This window comes from Chamaea fasciata, unplaced genomic scaffold (genome assembly GCF_029207755.1).
Source record: "Chamaea fasciata isolate MVZ Bird 193981 ecotype frontalis unplaced genomic scaffold, bChaFas1.0.hap1 SCAF_904, whole genome shotgun sequence".
NCBI classification, from domain to species: Eukaryota; Metazoa; Chordata; class Aves; order Passeriformes; family Sylviidae; genus Chamaea; species Chamaea fasciata.
This window is the reverse complement of record NW_027094989.1, coordinates 12,508-36,917: the sequence shown is the minus strand read 5'-3', so window position 1 is coordinate 36,917 and position 24,410 is coordinate 12,508. Positions and strand designations below refer to the sequence as shown.

Genomic DNA, 24,410 nt, shown 5'->3' with positions numbered 1-24,410 from the left:
TTCCCCTCCCCCCTCCCCCGCTCCCGCTGGTTGCCGCGCTTCCCCCGGGAACGTTTGGTTGGAGCCGGAACGAGGGCGGGGCAGCGACGGGAGCCGCGGCCAGATCCCGGATCCCGGATCCCAGATCCCAGATCCCAGATCCCAGATCCCAGATCCGCTCCGGCCGCCTGCGGGCGGGGGAGGGGCGGCCGCCCCGCGAGGATTCCCGGATCCGTGGGATCCCGCCGGAGCCGTTCCGGGATCCATCCAGAGCCGTTCCCGGGGCTGATTCCTGGATCCGGGGGACTCATCCCGAGCCATTCCCAGTCCTGATTCCAGGATCCATCCATGGGATCCCTCTGGATCCATCCCCAGCGCTGATTCCTGGATCCATTCCCAGATCCGTGGGATCCATCTGGAGCCGTTCCTGGATCCAGCTGGAGTGGGAACAGCTCCCGGGGCTGATTCCCGGATCCATCGGATCCATCGGGATCCTTTCCTGATGCTGATCCCCAGATCCATCCGGGGCTATTCCCAGTCCTGATTCCCAGATCCATTGGATCCATCCGGATCCATCCCCAGTGCTGATTCCCAGATCCATCCAAAGCCATTCCCAGATCCATGGGATCCATCCAGAGCCATTTCTGGGGCTGATTCCCAGATCCGTCCGGAGTCATTCCTGCTCCCGGTGCTTGTTCCTGGATCCATCCGGATCCATCCCCGCTCCTGATTCCCAGATCCATTGGATCCATCCGGATCCAGTCCCAGTGCTGATTCCCGGATCCGTTGGATCCATCTGGATCCATCCCCGGCCCTGATTCCCAGATCCATTGGATCCATATGGATCCATTCCCAGATTCCTCCGGATCCATTCCCAGTCCTGATTCCCGGATCTGTTGGATCCACCCAGATCCATTCCCGGATCCCTCAGCTCCATTTCCCAGTGGTGATTCCCGGATCCATTGGATCCTGGATCCATCCCCACTGCGGATTCCCAGATCCGTTGGATCCACCCGGATCCATTCCCAGACTGAATTCCCGGATCCGTTGGATCCATCCGGATCCATCCCTGGCCCTGATTCCCAGATCCATTGGATCTGTCCGGATCCATTCCCAGATTCCTCCGGATCCATTCCTAGTCCTGATTCCCGGATCCATTGGATCCATCTGGATCCATTCCCTGTCCCGATTCCCAGATCCATTGGATCCATATGGATCCGTTCCCAGATTCCTCCGGATCCACCCCCAGCCCCGATTCCCGGATCCGTCGGATCCATTCCCAGATTCCTCCGGATCCATCCCCAGCCCCGATTCCCGGATCCGCCGGATCCGTTCCCACCTTGGATTCGGATCCCCAAATTCCTTCCCAGAGAGGGGTTGGGAACAAGGAGCCGGAATTCCAAAGGGCTCCACGGCGGGAATTTTCCCGGGGCTGGGGGGGAAGATGGAGCAAAATCCGGGATTTGGGATCGTTCCGAGGCCGGAAAACTCGGGAGCATTTGGAGAGCCGGGGAATTTGCATCCCAAAAAAACCCCCCACAAATCCCTGCAGGAGCCCGGGGGGATTTTGCTCTTCGGCTTTTCCTCGGATTTGTTTTTTTTTTTTCCCCTTGGATCCTTCCGGGCGGGATGGAATTCCTGGATCCTCCCGGGGATTCTTCGGGATGAATTCCCGGAGGCCTGCGGAGGTTTGGGAGGAGCTCCGGGATGGGTCCAGGGGAACGGGAGCTGGCATGAAGCCGGGAAACGTCGGCAGAAACGTGGGAATGGGGCGGCAAATCCCCCCCCGGGAATTCCCGGGATTTTCTTTCCCGGAATCCTGGGATGGTTTGGGCGGGAACGGAGCTGGAATCCCATTCCGTGGGCGGGGGGAATTCCGTCATCCCGGGGTGGTCCAATCCTTCCTTGGACATTCCAGGGATTCTCTGGGAATTCCTTCCCCCAAATCCCAGATCTCCCCAGTCCCTGTGTCCCGTCCCCTCCATCCCTTCCCCAAATTCCGGCTTCTCCCGGAGCCCCTCCCGGCCCTGGAATGTTCCGGAAGCTCTCCCGGGATCCTCCCCTTCTCCAGGGGAACATTCCCGGTTTTCCCAGAGGTTTTTTATTCCCTGGAAGCGTCCAAGGCTTGGAGCTCCCGGGGCTGGAGGAGGAGCTTTCCCCGCCCTGGGAATTCCGCGGGATCTCAGCTCCAGGGGCAGCCCAAGCCTTCCAGGATTCCAGAGAATCCACGGAAATTCGGGATCCGCCCGAGCTCAGCCTTCAGGGCGGGGATCTGCTGCGGGGGATGAGCTCCGGGAAAAGAGGGAAGGGAGGGATTGGGATTTTGGGATGGGTTTTCCATGGAAAAGGGAGGTCAGGCCTTGGCAGGGGGTTTGGAGTCGCCATCCCCGGAGGAATCCGAGGAATTCCCGGAATTCCGCTCGGGGCTGGGATCGGGCCCGGGTTGGGCGCGTTGATCCGTTTTTCCAGCCTCTGGAATTCCGGGAGAGAATTCCCGCCTGGGGAACATCTGGAAGGTGCTGCCGGGATTTGGGGATCCGGGGTGGGAAAATTTGGGAATTTGGACATCTGGAGTGGGAAAATTCAGGAATTTGGACATCCAGAGTGGGAAAATTTGGGAGTTTGGACATCCGGAGTGGGAAAATTTGGGGATCCAGAGTGGGAAAATTTGGGAATTTGGACATCCAGAGTGGGAAAATTCGGGAATTTGAAGATCCAGAGTGGAAAATTCAGGAATTTGGACATCCGGAGTGGGAAAATTTGGGAGTTTGGAAATCTGGAGTGGGAAAATTTGGGAGTTTGGACATCCGGAGTGGGAAAATTTGGGGATCCAGAGTGGGAAAATTTGGGAATTTGGGGATCCAGAGCGAGCAGAAAAAAGAAAATCAGGAATTCCGGAATTGCTGCGTCCAGAGCGGGGAGCTTCGGGAATCCGGAGGGGGAACAGGGCGGGAATTTTGACAGCCGGGCTGGGGGATCCGCGGGAATTTTGCCCTTCGGAGCGGCACAGCTCGGGGAGTTTGGCCACCCGGAGCGGGGAAGAGGCCGGGAATTCCCGATTTTCCCCAAGAGCCCCGCGCCGGCGAACCTCGGCGCTCCTCGACTTCCCTCGGGCCCGTTCTTCCCGCCGGGACATCTGGGGGCGTTCCCGCGTGCCGTGTCTCGCCGGGATTCTCCGTGGCGCCGTCCCTGAGCGGCGCCTTTCCCGCCTTTCCCGGCAGTGCTGAGCGTCGGCGAGGGCGGGTTCTGGGAAGGCTCCGTCAAGGGCCGCAGCGGCTGGTTCCCGGCGGAGTGCGTCGAGGAGGTGCAGATGCGCCAGTACGACTCCCGGCAAGGTCCGTGCGGCGGGATTCCCGGGGATTGGGAAAAGTGGGATTGGTCAGCCTGGAAAACTGGGGAGGATTGGGGGGATTGGGGGATTTGGGGGATTGGGGGATTGGGGGATTGGGGGGATTGGGGGGAGTTGGGGGATTGGGGGATTGGGGGATGGGGGGATTGGGGGATTGGGGGATTGGGGGGATTGGGGGATTGGGGGATTGGGGGATTGGGGGGATTGGGGGATTGGGGGATTGGGGGGATTGGGGGATTGGGGGATTGGGGGATTGGGGGATTGGGGGATTGGGGGATTGGGGGGATTGGGGGATTGGGGGATTGGGGGGATTGGGGGATTGGGGGATTGGGGGGATTGGGGGATTGGGGGGATTGGGGGGATTGGGGGATTGGGGGGATTGGGGGGATTGGGGGATTGGGGGGATTGGGGGGATTGGGGGATTGGGGGATTGGGGGGATTGGGGGGATTGGGGGATTGGGGGAGTTGGGGGGATTGGGGGGATTGGGGGGATTGGGGGATTGGGGGGATTTGGGGATTGGGGGATTGGGGGATTGGGGGAGTTGGGGGGATTGGGGGGATTGGGGGGATTGGGGGGATTGGGGGATTGGGGGATTGGGGGATTGGGGGGATTGGGGGGAGTTGGGGGATTGGGGGATTGGGGGATGGGGGGATTGGGGGATTGGGGGATTGGGGGGATTGGGGGGAGTTGGGGGATTGGGGGATTGGGGGATGGGGGGATTGGGGGATTGGGGGATTGGGGGGATTGGGGGATTGGGGGATTGGGGGATTGGGGGGATTGGGGGATTGGGGGATTGGGGGGATTGGGGGATTGGGGGATTGGGGGATTGGGGGATTGGGGGATTGGGGGATTGGGGGGATTGGGGGATTGGGGGATTGGGGGGATTGGGGGATTGGGGGATTGGGGGGATTGGGGGATTGGGGGGATTGGGGGATTGGGGGATTGGGGGGATTGGGGGATTGGGGGATTGGGGGGATTGGGGGATTGGGGGATTGGGGGGATTGGGGGATTGGGGGATTGGGGGGATTGGGGGATTGGGGGATTGGGGGGATTGGGGGATTGGGGGATTGGGGGGATTGGGGGGATTGGGGGATTGGGGGATTGGGGGATTGGGGGATTGGGGGATTGGGGGGATTGGGGGATTGGGGGATTGGGGGGATTGGGGGAATTGGGGGATTGGGGGATTGGGGGATGGGGGGATTGGGGGGATTGGGGGGGATTGGGGGATTGGGGAATTGGGGGGATTGGGGGGATTGGGGGGATTGGGGGATTGGGGGATTGGGGGGATTGGGGGATTGGGGGATTGGGGGAGTTGGGGGGATTGGGGGGATTGGGGGGATTGGGGGAGTTGGGGGGATTGGGGGATTGGGGGGATTGGGGGATTGGGGGGATTGGGGGATTGGGGGGATTGGGGGATTGGGGGATTGGGGGGATTGGGGGATTGGGGGGATTGGGGGGATTGGGGGATTGGGGGGATTGGGGGATTGGGGGGATTGGGGGGATTGGGGGATTGGGGGATTGGGGGGATTGGGGGATTGGGAGAAGTGGGAGAAGTGGGAAAAGTGGGATTGGTCAGCCTGGAAAATTGGGAAAACTGGGAGAATTGGGGAAATTGGGGAAATTGGGATTGGTCAGCCTGGAAAATTGGGAGAATTGGGGAAATTGGGAGAATTGGGAGAATTGGGAAAATTGGGAAAAGTGGGATTGGTCAGCCTGGAAAAAAGGGAGAATTGGGAGAATTGGAAAAATTGGGAAAATTGGGGAAATTTGGATTGATCAGCCTGGAAAAAAGGGAGAATTGGAAGAGTTGGGGAAATTGGGATTGGTCAGCCTGGAAAATTGGGAAAATTGGGAAAATTGGGAAAATTGGGAAAATTGGGATTGGTCAGCCTGGAAAATTGGGAGAATTGGGAGAATTGGGGAAATTGGGAGAATTGGGAGTATTGGGAGTATTGGGATTGGTCAGCCTGGAAAAGAGGGAGAATTGGGAGAATTGGGAAAATTTGGATTGGTCAGCCTGGAAAAAAGGGAAAATTGGAATATTGGGAAAATTGGGATTGGTCAGCCTGGAAAATTGGGAATATTGGGAAAATTGGGAAAATTGGGAAAATTGGAAAAATTGGTAAAATTGGGAGAATTGGGAGAATTGGGATTGGTCAGCCTGGAAAAAAGGGAAAATTGGGGAAATTGGGAAAATCGGGATTGGTCAGCCTGGAAAAGAGGGAAAACTGGGAGAATTGGGATTGGTCAGTTGGAGACGGTCGGTATCCCAGCATTCCAGCCGGAATTCCCGAGGGAATCATGGGAATGCTCCCTCGGGGGGCGGGGGGTGGAGGGAATTGTGGGAATTGGGTCCCGAGGGGTCGGTTCCGGTCACGGATTCATCGTCGGGGAGTGGAGAGTTCCAGGAACATCTGGAAAAACTGGGATTCCCAAGCCTGGGAAAAGGAGGATCCGGGGGCGGGGGGGAGGGGTTTATCCCTTTTCCCGATTTTCGCCAGGATCCGAGGCGGGATCGGGATCTGCTCCCGGGGAAAATTGGGATGGGAAAAGAGGGAACGGCCTCAGGCTGGCCCAGGGGAGGCTGGGATTGGATTTTTGGGAATTTTTCCATGGAAAAGGGAGGCCAGGCCTCGGAAGGAGCTGCCCAGCGAGGTTTGGAGTGGCCGTCTTTGGGGGTGTCCAGGGAATTCCTGGAATTCCACGCGGGTGCCCTTGGAATTCTTTCCCAGCCTCTGGAATTCCGGGATTCCGCGGTTCCCTGCCTGTCCTGCTCCCGGTCCAAAAGAAAGGATGGGGGGATCCCGTTCCCAACGATGAACGGATCGGGAATCTTCCTTTTCCGTGGGATTCGTCCCATTCCAGACTCTCCCCGGGAGCCAGAATTCCCGACAGAAGGAAAAGGGATCTCCCCACATTCCCAAATTCCAAAGGGATTTTTTTTTTTTCCCTCCTTATTTGTAACCCGGGATTGATTCCCAGGGGGAAAAAAAAAAAAAAAAAAAAAGGTAGGATGGGCCATTCCTGGTTATTTTTCCGGCGTTTTTCCGGCATTCCCGGATTCCTGCTGGAAAAACTCCGGGAATTCCAGCCCATGGATCCCATCCCGTCCCTGCTCCAATCCTTCCCGATGATTTCCCAGCTGTCCGTGATCCCAGAAAAAAAAATCCAACAAACCCCCAGGATGATCCTTTTCCATGGGTTTCCTCAGGATGCTGAATGAAATCCGGACTTTTCCCGGATTTCCCCGGGCTGCCTTGGCCGGGCAGATCCCAGCGCGTCCCAGGTTTATTCCAGACCCCGGCCGTCCAGGATTTCGGCCGGGGATTCATGGAATGCTGAGGTCGGAAAGGGATTTAAAGGCCGTCCGGATCCCGTTGCCTATGGAAACCTCCGGGAATCCCAGAATCCTTCGGTCCCGTGGATCCCACGCTATCCATCCCATCCATCCCATGGATCCCATCCCGTGGGTCCCATCCCGTGGATCCCATCCATCCAATCCCATGCCATGAATCCCATCCCACAGATCCCATCCCATCAATCCCATCCCGTGGATCCCACAGATCCAGGCACATGGATCCAATCCCATCCCATGGATCCCATCCCATGGGTCCCATCCATCCAATCCCATCCCATGGATCCCATCCCATGGATCCCATCCCATGGGTCCCATCCATCCAATCCCATGCCATGGATCCCATCCCACAGATCCCATCCCGTGGATCCCGTCCCATGGATCCCATCCCATCCCATGGGTCCCACAGCTCCAATCCCATGGATCCAGTCCCATCCCACGGATCCCATCCCATGGATCCCGTCCCGTGGATCCCATCCCATGGCTCCCACAGATCCAGTCACGTGGATCCAATCCCATCCCATGGATCCCATCCCATGGATCCCATCCTGTGGATCCCGTCCCATGGATCCCATCCCATCCTGTGGGTCCCACAGCTCCAATCCCATGGATCCAGTCCCATCCCATGGATCCCATCCCATGGATCTTATCCCATGGATCCCACAGATTCAGTCACATGGATCCAATCCCATCCCATGGATCCCACACCATCCATCCCATCCATCCCATCCACCCCACAGATCCCATCCCACGGATTCCATCCCATGGATCCCATCCCAGGGATCCCACCCCATCCATCCCACAGATCCCACCCCATCCCATGGATCCCAATAGATCCCACCCCCCGGATCCCCCCCCGTGGATCCCGGGGATCCCATCCCGGCTCCATCCCTCGGCTCCGCGAGGATCCCGGCGCTTTGGGGGAGCCCAGAAATCCCAGATTTTCCTCGGGAACGGCGCCCGGGAGGGAGAACATCCGGAGGGATGGGGGGAGGGCTCGGGAATTCCGACGGGCTGGAACCGGGAGGAGGAGGAGGAGGAGGAGGAGGAGGAGGAGGAGGAGGAGGAGGAGGGAATTCCTGAATCCCTGCGGGGCTGGGGGGGTCCAGGCTGGACGGAGCCGGCGGGACCTGGGAATTCGGGAGCCGCTGGGAATTCCTTTCCTCCTTCCCTCCCTTTGCCCACCTCGCTCCCAGGTTTTCCTTCGTTCCCCTTTGCCCGCCTTTCCCCAGAATTCCCGCCTCTCCCCAGAATTCCCGCCTCTCCCCAGAATTCCCGCCTTTCCCCAGAATTCCCGCCTTTCCCCAGAATTCCCGCCTCTCCCCAGAATTCCCGCCTTTCCCCAGAATTCCCGCCTTTCCCCAGAATTCCCGCCTCTCCCCAGAATTCCCGCCTCTCCCCAGAATTCCCGCCTCTCCCCAGAATTCCCGCCTTTCCCCCGAATTCCCGCCTTTCTGCCTCCCCCGCCTTGTCCCGGGCCCGTCCCGCCGCCTCCCATCCCGATTTTCCCGCCCCTTTGCCCGGCCTCTCCCCTCCCCCTTCCCGCCGGGAATTCTGTTCCTGGCTCTGCTCCCTGCTGCCGCCTCGTGGTGCCGAGCGGCGTCTTCCCAAGTTCCTCTTTTCCCCTTGGAATTTCCCTCTGGAATCGGAGCCGGGAATCCCTGGGAGCGATGAGGAATTTTTCCAGGTTAATCCAGGCGGAGCTGGGGAAGGGCTGGAAAATTCCAGAGGGAACATTCCCGCTTTTCTTTCCCCGCCCGTCCCAACGTGGGAAAAGCTTGGAAGCAGAGCAGGAAGCCGGGGTTTGAGTTTTCCGCAGGGTCCGGTCTCCTCTGGCCTTCCGGCCGGGAATTCGACCGGAATTTTCCCCCCGGATGATTCCCAGGAAAAGCTCCGACATTCCCAGGAATTCCTCGGCAATTCTCCTCATCCAGGGAGGAATCCCCGCCTGGAATGGGATTGGTGGGGGGCAAAAACCGGGAATAATTCCGGGCTGTGGAATCTTTTTCCCCCCCACAGAAACCAGGGAAGACCGGACCAAGCGGCTTTTCCGGCACTACACCGTCGGCTCCTACGACAACTTCACCTCCCACAGGTAAGGAGCCTCTCCCGGGAATGCCGGGAATGCCGGGAATTCTCCTTCCCACGGGGAAAACACAGCTCCGCCCCGTTCCTCGGCGAAGGTTGGAATTCCGTGGGAAGGGGATTTTTATTTTTTCCTTCCGGAGAGTTTTGGGCGGTGCGAGGAATTCTGGGAGAGCCGGGAGGCGGATCCAAGGGTTTGGGGAATTCTGGGAATGTTTCCCATTCCTGGTTCCTTTTCCAATGGAGGATCCGAAGTTCTGGGAATTCTGGGAATGTTTCCCATTCCTGGTTCCTTTTCCAATGGAGGATCCGAAGTTCTGGGAATTCTGGGAATGTTTCCCATTCCTGCTTCGTTTTCCAATGGAAAATCCAAAGTTCTGGGAATTCTGGGAATGTTTCCCATTCCTGGTTCCTTTTCCAATGGAAGATCCGAAGTTCTGGGAATTCTGGGAATGTTTCCCATTCCTGGTTCCTTTTCCAATGGAAAATCCAAAGTTCTGGGAATTCTGGGAATGTTTCCCATTCCTGCTTCGTTTTCCAATGGAAAATCCAAAGTTCTGGGAATTCTGGGAATGTTTCCCATTCCTGCTTCCTTTTCCAATGGAAAATCCGAAGTTCTGGGAATTCTGGGAATGTTTCCCATTCCTGCTTCGTTTTCCAATGGAAAATCCGAAGTTCTGGGAATTCTGGGAATGTTTCCCATTCCTGCTTCGTTTTCCAATGGAAAATCCGAAGTTCTGGGAATTCTGGGAATGTTTCCCATTTCCCCCTTTTTCCAGGGAAGTTTCTTTCCTTGGCGACCGAGCGGTTCCGCGGAATTCTGGGAATCTTGGAGCTCACCCACAACATTTTTCCTGCTTTTTTTTTTTTTCTTGGAGTTCCTTATCCCAAATTTTCCTTCCCGGAGCATTCCCAACTTTGAGGAATTTATGGAATTTGGGTTGATCCTCAACATTCCCGGGGTTTGCCGCTCCGGGGATTGTTCCTGTCGGAAAAAATCGGGAAAACCCGAGGGAAAAATGAGAATCCCATCGGCTCAGGGGAAGGAGAGGCGGGATTGAATCCCTGGGAATCCCGGGAAAAGGGATTTTCCTTCGGGAATCACAGCCTGGGAAAACTCCGGGAGGAGCTCTTGGCCAGGAGTTGGAATTCCTGGGAATGTTCGGTGGGAAAAACGGGAATTCCGATGGAGGGGTGGGGCAGGAAAGGAGAATTTCAGGAGCCGGGGAAACGGAAAAACCTCGGGAAGATCCCAAAATTCCACAAATTCCTCGGAGTTGGGAACGCTCAGGGGAGCAAAATACGGGAAAAGGAGCTCCCGAAAAAGCAGGAAAATCATGTGGGCGAGCTCCGAGATTCCCGGAATTCCATGGATCCGCACGATTCCTCAGCCCAAGGCAAATTTAACGGGAATTTATGGAAAAAACCCTTGGGATTGGATCCACGGGGGGGCTTGGGTTGATCCCATTCCAGGAAATCCTTTGGGAATTGTTTGGATTCCTGGGAAAACTTGGGGGAAAACCCCCGAAATCCTGGACTGTGGATTCCGCGGGATCACGGGATGGTTGGGAATGATGGAACACCCTCGGGAATTCTGGGAAAACAGGGAGAACCTGGGAAAAAAAACCGCCGAGGGGGGGAAAAGGGGATTTCTCAGTCCTGGAATTCCGGGCGCTGGGAAAAATGCGTGGAGAGAGAAAATGCCGGAATGACGGAGGTTGGAATGTTGGGATCGTTTTCCTGGAGCTGGGGAATCCGGGAATTCCTTCCCTGTTGTTCGCAAGGTTGGGAATTCCGCCGGCGGAGGGAGCTGAGGTTCCGATGGGAAAAGTTTTCCTCGGATTTCCCCGAAATTCCCGCGCTTCCGGGTTGTTCCCTCTTCTCCCATTCCTCTGGAAACCCGGGAATCCCTTCCCGTGTTGCCCAGGCTGGGATGTCGCCGTCCAAAGGGGCGGAGTTTCCACGGGATCGGGATCGGGATCGGGATCGGGATCGGGGCCTGGGATTTTCCTGGGGAATGCCGGGAGTTGAAGGCGGACCTGGGATGGAGGAGAGCGGCGGCAAAGCCACGGGAAAGGACTGGAGGAGAAATTCCCGAGGCCGAGCGGAAAACCGGGAATGGGACTTGGAGCAAGAACTGGAACGGCACGGGAAAAGGATTGGCAACGGGATCGGGAATTTTCCCCGTCCCTGGGGAATGCCGGGGGTTAAAGGTCAGCCAAAACTCCGGAAAACCCACGGAAAAAACTTGGGAAAGGAATTCCTGGAGAAGCCACCGGCATCCCAGCCTTCGGTGCCCGAGGCCGAGAGGAAAACCCGGAATGGGATCTGGAATAGGATTGGGAACGGGATCGGGAATTTTCCCCGTCCCTGGGGAATGCCGGGGGTTAAAGGTCAGCCAAAACTCTGGAAAATCCGTGGAAAAAGACTCCCAAAGGAATTCCTGGAGAAGCCACCGGCATCCCAGCCTTCGGTGCCCGAGGCCGAGCGGAAAACCTGGACCGGGCCCAGGAATCCCGGGAATTCTCCGGGCCGCCGGGAGTTAAAGGTGGGCGTCGCTCTGCGCCGCCCCCGCCCGGCAATTCCGGCTCCTTTTTTTGGGAAGTGCGGGAATCGGGAATGGGGAATCGGCGCAGCGCGCGGTGACTCAGCCCCGGCCTCTCCCACGCCGCCGCTTCCCGAGGCTCCGCTGACGACGGCTCCGGATCCCACACCTGGATCCCGCCCACATTCCCACATTCCCGCTGAGGTCACGCTCCGCCCACATTCCCAAAGAAGTTCGGGGATGGGGGAGAAAAAAAAAAAAAAAAACCGCAGGAAAAGCCAGTCGGGAAAAATTCCCGGAGAACAAAAAAAAAAAAAAAAAAAAGCCGGGATGGCGAAAAACTCGTCCCCGCCTGAGTTATCCCGAATCCCCTTTTTCCAAGCCCAGTCCTGGGATTGGGAAAGGAAAAGGGGGAATTCGGGAATTGCGTTCGGTCTTCGTGGATCCGCTCGGGTATTCCCGTGGGAAAACCATTGGGAGGGGTCCCAAGTTCCCGGGAAAACGCCGGGAACGTTGGAATGGCCGGAGCGGGATCCCGATCCCTGGGCAGTTCTTTGGATCCCTCCCGGCTCTGAATCCTGAAATCCCTGGGATGCCCGAGGTGGGGAAAGGTCACCGAGAATTCCAGGGATTCCTCGGACTCCTCCAGGGCTGCCGAGGTGGAAATTCCGCGGGACGATCCTGGGGTGGGATCGGAGCTGGAATCCCGGCTCCGACCCTTGGAATTCCAGCCCGGCCCGGAATTCCTTCCCCAGTCCCGTCCAGGCCTGCTCTCTTCTCCCTCCACGGGGCCCCTCGGGTGTCCTCGGGCCAGAATTCCCGCTTTTCCGCGGAACTGGGGCTTTCCCAAGTCGTTCCGTCCAAGGAACGGGACGAAAAATCCACGGATTTCCTCGGATCCCTGGAAGGCTCCCGGGCAAGGTTGGAACATCCCCGGGATCATTGGATGGAATTCCAGGAGTTTTCGGCCCCTTCCCGCCTGAACCGTTCCAGGGAATTCCGGACACTCCCTGCAAGAGGGGACGGAGCCCGAAATTCCGGAGGTGCTGCCAGCCAATTCCAGAGGCTCGGGAATGCTCCCAGTGGGATTCCTGGGAGAGTTTTCCTTCCCCTCCCCCGGCATTCCCATTTCCATGGAATGTCGCTGCTCCAGCCTGGAGCTTTCCCAGGTTTTTCTTTTCTTTCCGTGATTCCATGAATCCCATGCCGACAATTCCGAGAGGCAGCCCTTGGGATTTATTCCCTCCCGGAATTTCCTGGGACGGATCCGTTCCCTCCCGGGATTCCCGGTGTTGCCGGCAGGATTCCCTTCCCGGCGTTCCGAGCTTTTCCCTGGCCCCGTGGAATTCCCGCGCCGCGGGAATGGATCCCTGGGGAATTCCGGCTGTTCCGGTGCTCCGCGCCCCTTCCATCCACCCCTTCCCAACATTCCCGTGCTTCTCCATCCCTTCCCGTCATTCCCAACATTCCCAACATTCCCAATCATTCCCAATCATTCGCAAACATTCCCAATCCTTCCCAACATTCCCAACATTCCCAAACATTCCCAATCCTTCCCAACATTCCCAATCTTGCCCCATCCTTGCCCACCCCTCCCATTGTTTCCCATCCCTCCCCTGGCTCCCTCCTCTCCTCTCTCAGATTTCCCCAGCTCCTTTTCCTGGATTTCCCCAGCTCCTTTTCCCAGATTTTCCCAGCTCCTTTTCCCGGATTTCCCCGGCCCCTTTTCCCGGATTTTCCCAGCTCCTTTCCCGGATTTCCCCGGCTCTTTTTCCCGAATTGTTCCCGGCTCCTTTTCCCAGATTTCCCCGGCCCCTTTTCCCGGATTGTTCCCGGCTCCTCTCCCAGATTTTCCTGGCTCCTTTTCCCAGATTTCCCCGGCTCTTTTTCCCTGATTTCCCCGGCCCCTTTTCCCCGGATTTTCCCGGCTCCTCTCCCTGATTGTTCCCAGCTCCTCTCCCAGATTTTCCCGGCTCCTCTCCTGGATTGTTCCCAGCTCCTTTTCCCGGATTTCCCCGGCCCCTTTTCCCAGATTTCCCCGGCCCCTTTTCCCGGATTTCCCCGGCTCCTCTCCCAGATTTCCCCGGCCCCTTTTCCCGGATTTCCCCGGCCCCTTTTCCCAGATTTCCCCGGCCCCTTTTCCCGGATTGTTCCCGGCTCTGATGTCAGCCCTGCGGCTCCGCTGGGAGGGACCCGCCGCCCCCTCGGATCCCTCGGATCCCTCGGATCCCTCCGATCCCTCATCCCCATCCTCATCCCTCCATCCGCCGCTGGATCATTCCCGCTTTTCCCCTCCCCTCCCCCACCATTCTCCCGGCAATCCGTCACTTAGCAACGCCCCGAGGAGGAAAAAAGGAGGAAAAAAAAAACCCCCAAAAATAAAAATTTTGGGGTGGGGGCTCAAAGCCGCCGGGCTGCGGGTTTCAAACTCTGCCCCCTCCGCCGCCAGGGCGCTTGCATCCCCCCAAATCCCGGTTTTTCTTCGTTTGTTTCTTCCTCTTCCCGCTTTTTTGGGGGGAAGTGCGCGAAGAGGAGACGATTCCTCCGCCTTTGGAGAGCTCCGGCTGCCCGAAATTCCCGGGATTCCTGCGTGGGCTCCGCGTTCCGGCGCCCGAGCCCCGCATTCCCCCGCGGGTGACGGCCGGGATTTCATCCGCTCACTGCTCCTCTCATTCCCTCCTCCTTCCTCTTATTATTCCTCCTCCTCCTCCTCCTCCTCCTCCTCCTCCTCCCGCACGCCGAGGCCGAGGAGTCGCTTCCGCCTTTTTGGTGTGACTTTGGGCGCTACGGAAGGAAAAAAAAAAATATATCCAGGGAGAGAGAGAGGAAAAAAAAAAATAAATCGGGAGAGAAAAAAGATCCGGGGAGAGGAAAAAAAAAAAAATCCAGGGAGGGGGAGAAAAAAAATCGAGAGAGGAAAGAAAATCAAGGAGGAAAAAAAATCCAGGGAGGAAAAAAAAACGGAGAGAAAAAGAATCCGGGAAGGAAAAAAAAAATCCAGAGAAAAAGAAGCCGGGAAGGAGAAATAAACGGAGAGAAAAAGAATTCAGGAAGGAAAAGAATCGAGAGAAAAAGAATCCAGGAAGGAAAAATTAATCCCGAGAAAAAGAATCCAGGAGGAGCAAAAAAAATCCAGGAAGGAAAAATAAATCGAGAGAAAAAGAATCCAGGAAGAAAAAGAATCCAGGAAAGAAAAATAAATCGGAAGAAAAAGAATCCGGGAAGGAGAAATAAACGGAGAGAAAAAAGAATCCGGGACGAAAGAAAAACCCAGGAGGAAAAAAAGAGAAAATCCAGAAAAAAAAAATAACTGAGGGAAAAAAAAATCGAAAAAAAGAGAAAACCTGAGGAAAAAAAATCCAGAAAAAAACCAGGAGAGAGAGAAAAAAAAATCCAAGAAAATTAAAAAAAAAGAGAGAAAACCCCCCAAAAGGGAGGGCAGAAGCGGCTGGCTGCGGAGATGAAAGGCTGGACGCGCCGAGCTCTGCCGGCGGCGACAGCGGCCAGCGCCGGCTGGTGACAGCGGCCACCCCGGCCGGCGACAGCGGCCACCCCGGCCGGCGACAGAGATCACCCCGGCCGGCGACAGCGGCCACCCCCGGCCGGCGACAGCGGCCAGCGCCGGCTGGTGACAGCGGCCACCCCGGCCGGCGACAGCGGCCACCCCGGCCGGCGACAAAGGCCACCCCGGCCGGCGACAGAGATCATCCCGGCCGGCGACAGCGGCCACCCCCGGCCGGCGACAGCGGCCACCCCGGCCGGCGACAGCGGCCAGCGCCGGCTGGTGACAGCGGCCACCCCGGCCGGCGACAGCGGCCACCCCGGCCGGCGACAAAAGCCACCCCCGGCCGGCGACAGAGATCACCCCGGCCGGCGACAGCGGCCACCCCCGGCCGGTGACAGAGATCACCCCGGCCGGCGACAAAGGCCACCCCCGGCCGGTGACAAAAGCCACCTCCGGCCGGCGACAGAGATCACCCCGGCCGGCGACAGCGGCCACCCCCGGCCGGTGACAGAGATCACCCCGGCCGGCGACAAAGGCCACCCCCGGCCGGCGACAGAGGCCACCCCCGGCTGGTGACAGAGATCATCCCCGGCCGGCGATAGAGGCCACCCCGGCTGGTGACAGCGGCCACCCCGGCTGGTGACAGCGGCCGCCCCGGCTGGTGACAGAGATCACCCCGGGCGGTGACAGCGGCCACCCCGGGCGGTGACAGCGGTCCCCCGGGCGGTGACAGAGATCCCCCCGGCTGGTGACAGCGGCCCCCCGGGCGGTGACAGCGGTCCCCCAGCCGGTGACAGCGGCCCCCCGGGCGGTGACAGCGATCCCCCGGGCGGTGACAGCGATCCCCCGGGCGGTGACAGCGATCCCCCGGGCGGTGACAGCGATCCCCCGGGCGGTGACAGCGATCCCCCAGCCGGTGACAGCGATCCCCCCCGGCGGCGGCAGGCCGGGCGGCGGCGCGGGCCGCGATGGTGCTGCGCTCTAACCCGGGCGTGGTTCTCCTGTGCTCTTTCCTGCCCAGCGACTACATCATCGAGGAGAAGGCGGCCGTGCTGCAGAAGCGGGAGCATGAGGGCTTCGGCTTCGTCCTGCGGGGCGCCAAAGGTGAGCCGCCAGCGCGGGCCCGCCCGCCCCCCTCGCACGTTTCCTGCGGGCTTTTAAGGTTTTTCCCGGTTTTTTTTGGGGGGGGTTTATCGGGATTTTTTCCGCGGGGTTTTTTGGTTTTGGGAGGGGGCGGTGGGTTTTCGGTGGCTCGTTTCGTTCCCGCGGCGGCCGAAGGCGCTCGGAGGGGTTTGGGGGGCGGGATGGCGCGGAATGAGGGTCGGGGGCTTTGGGGTGGGATGTTTGGGGGGTGGGTTGGGGTTTTTGGGAATCGTGGCTGCTTTTCCCTGGGATTCGGGATCCTCATTCCTGAAAATCCTGGGGGGCTCCAGAGGGATTTCATTCCTTGGTTCTGTGCCGGGTCCTGGCAGAGTCTCAGAATTTTGGGGGGTTTGGAGCCGGTGGAATTTTTGGGAATCGTGGCTGCTTTTCCCTGGAATTGGCATTCCCGGCACTCCTGGGGGGCTCCAGAGGGATTCTATTCCCTGGATTTCCCTGGTTCTCTGCCGGGTCCTGGTGCAATTGTGGCTCTCGTGGAATTTTGGAGGTTCTGGTGCCGGTGGAATTTTTGGGAATCATGGTTCCTTTTCCCTGGGATTCGGGATCCTCATTCCTGAAAATCCTGGGGGGCTCCAGAGGGATTTTCTTCCCTGGTTCTGTGCCGGGTCCTGATGCCGAGTCTCGGAATTTTGGAGGTTCTGGTGCCGGTAGAATTTCTGGGAATCGTGGCTGCTTTTCCCTGGGATCCAGGATCCTCATTCCTGAAAATCCTGGGGGGCTCCAGAGGGATTCTATTCCCTGGTTCTCTGTCGTGTCCTGGTGCCGAGTCTCGGAATTCTGGGGGGTTTGGAGCCGGAGGAATTTTTGGGAATTGTGGCTCCTTTTCCCTGGGATCCGGGATTCACGTTCCTGAAAATCCTGGGGGGCTCCAGAGGGATTCTATTCCCTGGATTTCCCTGGTTCTGTGCCGGGTCCTGGAGCCATTGTGGCTCTCGTGGAATTTTCGGGGCTTTGGTGCTGGTGGTGCCTTGGAATTTTGGGAATTGTCATTCCTGAGGGATGAACAGCTCGGGATCCTCATTCCCGGCAATCCTGGGGGGCTCCAGAGGGATTTTATCCGCCGGTCCAGTGCCGTGTCCTGGTGCCTCTGTGGGAATTCTTTGGGAATTCTATGGGAATTCTGTGGGATTCTATGGGAATTCTGTGGGATTCAGGAATTCTGTGGGATTCAGGAATTCTTTGGGAATTCTATGGGAATTCTGTGGGATTCTATGGGAATTCTGTGGGATTCAGGAATTCTTTGGGAATTCTGTGGGATTCTTCAGGGAATTTCGGGAGGTTTTTGGTGCGGATCCGGCTTGGGATCTTTGGGAATTGTCACTTTGGTCCCCAGGGGGATGAGCAGCTCCTGCTCGGCTCGGGATCCTCATTCCCAAAAAATCCCGCCGAGCTCCAAAGGAATTTCCTTCCCTCGTTCCCTCTTTTCCCAATTCCCGGCGGGTTTTTTGCCGTGGGTTTGGAATTTTGGGATTTTTTTTTCCCCGTGGGAATGAACATCCCCTGCCCAGCTCCATCCCTGGATTTTTACGCTCCGAATTCCCGGAGTTTTTCCCTGGATTTTGGCCGGGGAGAGTTGAGGGATTCTGGGGAAAACCTGGAGAGGCTTTTCCTGCTGTTCCCAGCCCGGACCTCGTCCCGAGGTTTTTCCCATTTTCCCAGGAGGATTTCTGGATTTCCCATTTTTGCAGGAGAATTCGGATTCTCCAGGAATTCTGTGGGATTCGGGAATTCTGTGGGATTCTCCAGGAATTCTGTGGGATTCTTCAGGAATTCTGTGGGATTTGGGAATTCTGTGGGATTCTCCAGGAATTCTGTGGGATTTGGGAATTCTGTGGGATTCTCCAGGAATTCTGTGGGATTCTTTAGGAATTCTGTGGGATTTGGGAATTCTGTGAGATTCTCCAGGAATTCTGTGGGATTTGGGAATTCTGAGTGATTCTTTAGGAATTCTGTGGGATTTGGGAATTTTGTGGGATTCTCCAGGAATTCTGTGGGATCCGGGAATTCTGTGCAATTCTTTGGGAATTCTGTGGGAATCCCCCCCATTTCCCAGGCCCTCATCCTGGAATTCCATGGATTTTTAGGCCGGGATTCCATGGATTCTAGGCCGGGATTCCATGGATTCTAGGCCGGAATTCCATGGGTTTTAGGCCGGGAATTGGCCCCGCCCACGTGGCCGCTGCTCCCTGCGGGTTTTCCTGGATTTTCTCGGCCCTGGCGAGCAGAGGGGGGAGGGGCCGGGGCCTCACGCCGGCCTGGGGCCCGCGGGGACGATCCTTGCGGGAATTTCCTCTTCCTGCTGCAAATTCCCGCCGGGAACGTTCCCGTTCCGTGCCCGTCCCGGGGGGCGATTCCAGGGGACGGCTCCGGCCACCCCGGCCACCTTCCCAGCCCTCGCAGCTGCCCCGGGGAACATCCCGTGGATCCCACCCCATGGATCCCATCCCAGAAATCCCGTGGATCCCACCCCATGGATCCCATCCCAGAAATCCCGTGGATCCCATCCCATGGATCCCATCCCATGGATCCCATCCCATGAGTCCCACCCCATGGGTCCTGCCCCATCCTATAGATCCCATAGATCCCATCCCATGGATCCCAGCCCATAGATCCCATGGATCCCACCCCATGGATCCCATCCCGTGGATCCCACCCCATGGATCCCATCCCAGAAATCACGTGGATCCCACCCCATGGATCCCATCCCAGAAATCCCGTGGATCCCATCCCATGGATCCCATCCCAGAAATCCCGTAGATCCCATCCCATGGATCCCATGGATCCCATCCCAGAGATCCCATGGATCCCACCCCGTGGATCCCACCCCGTGGATCCCATCCCAGAGATCCCATGGACCCCATCCCATGGATCCCATGGATCCCATCCCATGGATCCCATTCTGTGGATCCCAGCCCATGGATCCCACCCCATCCTATGGAGCCTGTTCCATGGATCCCAATAGATCCCATCCCATGGATCCCATAGATTCCACCCCATCCCATGGATCTCATCCCATGGATCCCGTCCCACGGATCCCGTCCCACGGATCCCGTCCCACGGATCCCATGGATCCCAGCCCATCCCATGGATTCGAGTTATTCCCGGTTTTCCCGGTCCCTGCAGCACTCGGGGCTTCCCCCCATCCAACCCCTCGGGAATTCCCGGCTCTGGCTCTCCCTGGATCCCTGGAATTGCCCATCCCACCATTCCAGGAGTTCGTGCTTGGAGGGATCGCAGGGATCCGCCCGGAAATCCAAACGGCGGGAACGAATCCAAAGGTTTTCCTGGATGGGATGAGCTTCCCTCGGTTTGGCCGGAGAGAGCCGGGTTGTTCCCGAAATTCCCGAGGTTTTTCCTTCCTCTGGTGGAGCCGATCCCGAGGGAAGGGAGGAGCGGGAGCTGGGCCGGGGGGTTGGGAGTTCCCGGAGCTCGGGCCTTGCCGGGATCTGCGGGATCCACGGATCCTTCGGGAATTCCCGGAGCTCGGGCCTTGCCGGGATCTGCGGGATCCACGGATCCTTCGGGAATTCCCGGAGCTCGGGCCTTGCCGGGATCTGCGGGATCCACGGATCCTTCGGGAAATCCGTGAGTTTGGAGCTTTCTGGGATCCGTGGGATGGGGATCTGCTCCAAGTGCCTGAGCACTCCAGGACTGACCAGGACGGGATCTGGTGATTCCAGGACGGGATCTGGTGATTCCGGGATGGGATCTGGTGATTCCAGGACGGGATTTGGGGATTCCAGGACGGGATTTGGGGATTCCAGGACGGGATTTGGGGATTCCCGGACGGGATTTGGGGATTCCAGGACGGGATTTGGTGATTCCGGGATGGGATCTGGTGATTCCAGGACGGGATCTGGTGATTCCAGGACGGGATTTGGGGATTCCAGGACGGGATTTGGGGATTCCAGGACGGGATTTGGGGATTCCGGGACGGGATTTGGTGATTCCAGGACGGGATTTGGGGATTCCCGGACGGGATTTGGTGATTCCCGGACGGGATTTGGGGATTCCAGGACGGGATTTGGTGATTCCAGGACGGGATCTGGTGATTCCAGGACGGGATTTGGGGATTCCCGGACGGGATTTGGGGATTCCAGGACGGGATTTGGTGATTCCAGGACGGGATCTGGTGATTCCAGGACGGGATTTGGGGATTCCCGGACGGGATTTGGGGATTCCCGGACGGGATTTGGGGATTCCGGGACGGGATTTGGTGATTCCGGGACGGGATTTGGGGATTCCAGGACGGGATTTGGTGATTCCAGGACGGGATCTGGTGATTCCAGGACGGGATTTGGGGATTCCCGGACGGGATTTGGGGATTCCCGGACAGGATTTGGGGATTCCAGGACGGGATTTGGTGATTCCAGGACGGGATTTGGGGATTCCCGGACGGGATTTGGGGATTCCCAGACGGGATTTGGGGATTCCAGGACGGGATTTGGTGATTCCAGGACGGGATTTGGGGATTCCCGGACGGGATTTGGGGATTCCAGGACGGGATCTGGTGATTCCAGGACGGGATTTGGGGATTCCCGGACGGGATTTGGGGATTCCAGGACGGGATTTGGGGATTCCCGGACGGGATTTGGTGATTCCCGGACGGGATTTGGGGATTCCAGGACGGGATTTGGTGATTCCGGGACGGGATTTGGAGATTCCAGGACGGGATTTGGGGATTCCAGGACGGGATTTGGTGATTCCAGGACGGGATTTGGGGATTCCAGGACGGGATTTGGGGATTCCCAGACGGGATTTGGGGATTCCAGGACGGGATCTGGTGATTCCAGGACGGGATTTGGAGATTCCAGGACGGGATTTGGAGATTGGTGATTCCAGGACGGGATCTGGTGATTCCAGGACGGGATTTGGGGATTCCAGGACGGGATTTGGGGATTCCGGGACGGGATTTGGTGATTCCAGGACGGGATCTGGTGATTCCAGGACGGGATTTGGGGATTCCAGGACGGGATCTGGTGATTCCAGGACGGGATTTGGGGATTCCAGGACGGGATCTGGTGATTCCAGGACGGGATTTGGAGATTCCAGGACGGGATTTGGAGATTGGTGATTCCAGGACGGGATCTGGTGATTCCAGGACGGGATTTGGGGATTCCAGGACGGGATTTGGGGATTCCAGGACGGGATTTTGTCCTTCCAGGATGGAATTTGTTCCTCCAGGATGGAATTTTGGTGCTCCCAGCCCTTCCTGGCGACCCGGCTCTGCCAAAGCTCCTCCCACAGCTGCCTCTGGAATTCCGGCTGGGAATTTTGGGAATTCAAGCCCCGGGATTCCCCATTCCCCAACCAGAGCCCTGGTGGCTCCTCAGGGAGTTCCAGCTGTCCTTCCCAGAATTCCAAGCCCGGAGTTTCAGTGGGCAAGGCCGAACCTCCTGCTCCGGGAATTCTCCTTCCCGGCGGGAACTGCCCGGATTGAATTCCCAACTTTTCCATCCTCCCATTGGATGGGAGGCTCTTCCCGTGGGATTTTCCTCCCTGGGAGAGATTTCGGGGATGGTTTTCCCAGGATTTCCACACCTGGATGGGGGGAGGGGGGGAGGGGTGGGGCTGGTTCGTTCCCCAGGCGGTTTTTTGGGAATGGCTGAGCCGGGAGACGTAGGGCAGGATTCCCCGGATTTGCTGGGAGCCGGGATGTCCTGCCCCTCTCCCTTCTCCGTCCCGCGGGGCTGGAAAACCCGGGATAAAACTTCCCAAGGCCGGGATGGATCTCGGAGCACCCTGGGAGAGCGGGAAGTGTCCGAGGGTTGGAACTGGGGAGGATCCCGGGAGAGCTTCCAGAACATTCCAGGGCCTGGAGGGGCTCCGGGAGAAGCCGGAATTTGGGAAAGGGACGGAGAGGACGGGAAGGGAAGGAATTCCTGGCCGGGTTGGAATTCCCGGAGAATCCCTGGAATGTCCAAGGCCGGGCTGGAGAGCGCTGGGATGGTGGGAGTTTTCCTGCCCGTGGGATGGCACCGAAGGTCCGTGGATCCCATCCCAAACCATTCCGGGATTCTGGGATCCGGGAGGCTCCGGCTCCATCCCGAGGGGTCTGCCTGGAATTCGGGGATGGAAAAGGGAAGGGAGACCTTTCCTGGAGCGCCGAGATTCCCAGGGAAGCCCCTGGATCCCGAAATCCCTTTGGGATGGATCCAGGCTGAGGCCGGGAGAGCTGGGAATGGCGGGAATTCCCTGGGAAAGGGGAGATTTGGGGGAAGGAATTCCCGGAGAACCCTTGGGAATGTCCAAGGAGAGGTTGGAGCAGCCTGGGATCATGGAATCGCCCCCACGTCCCTTCGTCCCCTCCTGGGTGAATTTCCGCTCCCAGAATTTATTCCAGAGGGAGAAAATTCCCGACTCCCGAGCGTTTTCCCCTTCGCCGAATCCTTCAGGCTTCCCAAATCCTGGATCACGACGCGCACCCGACGTGGGCTGGTGGCTCCCGGCCCACGGGAAACGCCTGGAAAACTGCCCGGAATGACACACGGATCGCTCCGGAGCGGGGGGGGGGGGAGGGGATGGATCGGCACGGGACGGGATCCGTGGGATGCGCCGCTGGAGCCGCCAGATCCATCCCGGAGAATCCACGGGATGGTCCGAGGCTCGGACCTTTGGAGCAGCCTGGGAGAGCAGGAGACGAGAAATTCCTGCCAGGATCTCGGGAGGGTTTCGGAGAGCGCTCCGACATTCCCGGGGTGGGAGAGGTCTAAAAATAGGGACGAGCTGTCAAAGCTGTTTTCCCCCTTTTCCTGCCGGGAAAGGCGGGAGCCGCGCCAAGCCGTTGGCGGGAAGCAGCTGAGAAGCTTCAGCGCGCGGAGGAGGAGTGGCGGGGCGAGGTTCCCCTCCCGGGCGGTGATCCGGGCCCCGAGTGGAAAAATCCCGCCGGGAAAAAAAAAAATTCCGGGAAAAAAACAAAAAACAAAAAAAAACCCCCCAACCAAACCGAAACCCCAACGGGGAAAGGAGGGAAGAGCCTTGGATGCGTTCGGCGGGATGGGAGAGGGGGAACGCCGGGAATGTTGTCGCTGGAAGGACGTCAACGGCGTCACCTCGGCCAGCGGCTCCAAAACGGAACCTTTCGGGAGGGGGGGGGGGGGGAGGATTCCTAAGGGCGACAATTCCCCCTGATCCGCTCCTGGAGGGTTTGGGAATGAGGAGAGATCCCGCGGGAAGGGCTCGGCGGGGAGGGAGAGGGACGAGGGAAAACCGGGAGCGAGGAAGGCAGGAAGGGTTTCACGGAGGAGTTCTCCGCGAGGCTGGATCGTCCCGGTGGGAATTCCTCCCGTTTTCCTGAGCTTTGGTGGGTCCGGGTGGATCCTCCGGGAGCTGATTGGTCGGGGGGGAACTGACGGATCCCGGGAATGGAAAACGCTTGGAAAACTCCCTGTGCTGCGATCCCGTGGGATCTCCTGGATCCTGGGGGATCTCCGGGCCGGGCTTTGAGCTCCTTCCCACCCAAAGCTCTCCAGGAGCTGGGAATTGTGGGATGGTGGCCCATGGAATGCCGGCGGGGCCTCGGATCCCTCCGGATCCGCTGGGAGGTTCGGGACGGTTTCCCCACGGAAAGGGCGGCCGGGCCTCGGCGGGAGGTTGGGAATTCCCGTCCCCGGAGGTGTCCAGGGAATTCCTGGAGCGGCACCTGCCGCTGTCCCAGCGTGCTCCAGCCCGGTGGATTTTTCCAGGGAATTCGGGGAGTTCCAATCCCTGGAAGTGTCCAGAGAACCGGAGGGTGCGGCACGTGGGAATGTGGGGCGGGGGGGGGAGGGGCTTTGGGAATGGTTGGGGCCGATGGGATTTTCCAAGGGATGTTCCAACCCAAACGACTCCGTGACTCCACCTTGGGTTCCACCCTGGATTCCCATTATCGATCCCATTATCGATCCCATGGTTGATTCCACCTTGGGTTCCACCCTGGATTCCAGCACTGATTCCATCAGTGGTTCCATCACTGATTCCGTAATTGATATCCCATCATTAATTCCATGGTTGATATTCCGTCATTAATTCCACGGTTGATATCCCATCGTTAGTTCCATGATGGATTCCATCTTGGATCCCATCTCGGATTCCATCCTGGATTCCATGCTGGATTCCATCTTGGATTCCATCTCCAATTCCATGCTGGATTCCATCTCGGGTTCCATGCTGGATCCCATCCTGGATTCCATCCTGGATTCCATCTCGGATTCCATCCTGGATTCCACGCTGGATCCCATGCTGGATTCCATCTCGGGTTCCATCCTGGATTCCATCTTGGATTCCATCCTGGATTCCATCTTGGGTTCCATGCTGGATTCCATCCTGGATTCCATCTCGGGTTCCATCCTGGATTCCATCTCGGGTTCCATCTCGGGTTCCATGCTGGATCCCATCCTGGATTCCATCTCGGATTCCATCCTGGATTCCACGCTGGATCCCATGCTGGAT

The 24,410-nt window shown here is 58.3% G+C and overlaps 1 protein-coding gene across 1 annotated transcript in view; it reads left to right on the top strand.

Annotated features, from left to right (window-relative positions):
• Nucleotides 1–3,200: 3,200 nt before the first annotated feature.
• The window catches only part of LOC136306026 (SH3 and multiple ankyrin repeat domains protein 3-like), a gene marked incomplete at both ends in the record, with an annotated part of 31,745 nt that continues 10,535 nt past the window's right edge, over nucleotides 3,201–24,410 (top strand). Inside the window, 3 exons of the mRNA XM_066209375.1 lie at nucleotides 3,201–3,314; nucleotides 8,704–8,779; nucleotides 15,841–15,923. Coding sequence (XP_066065472.1) covers nucleotides 3,201–3,314; nucleotides 8,704–8,779; nucleotides 15,841–15,923 — 273 coding nt within the window. The remainder of the gene's footprint in view (nucleotides 3,315–8,703; nucleotides 8,780–15,840; nucleotides 15,924–24,410) is intronic.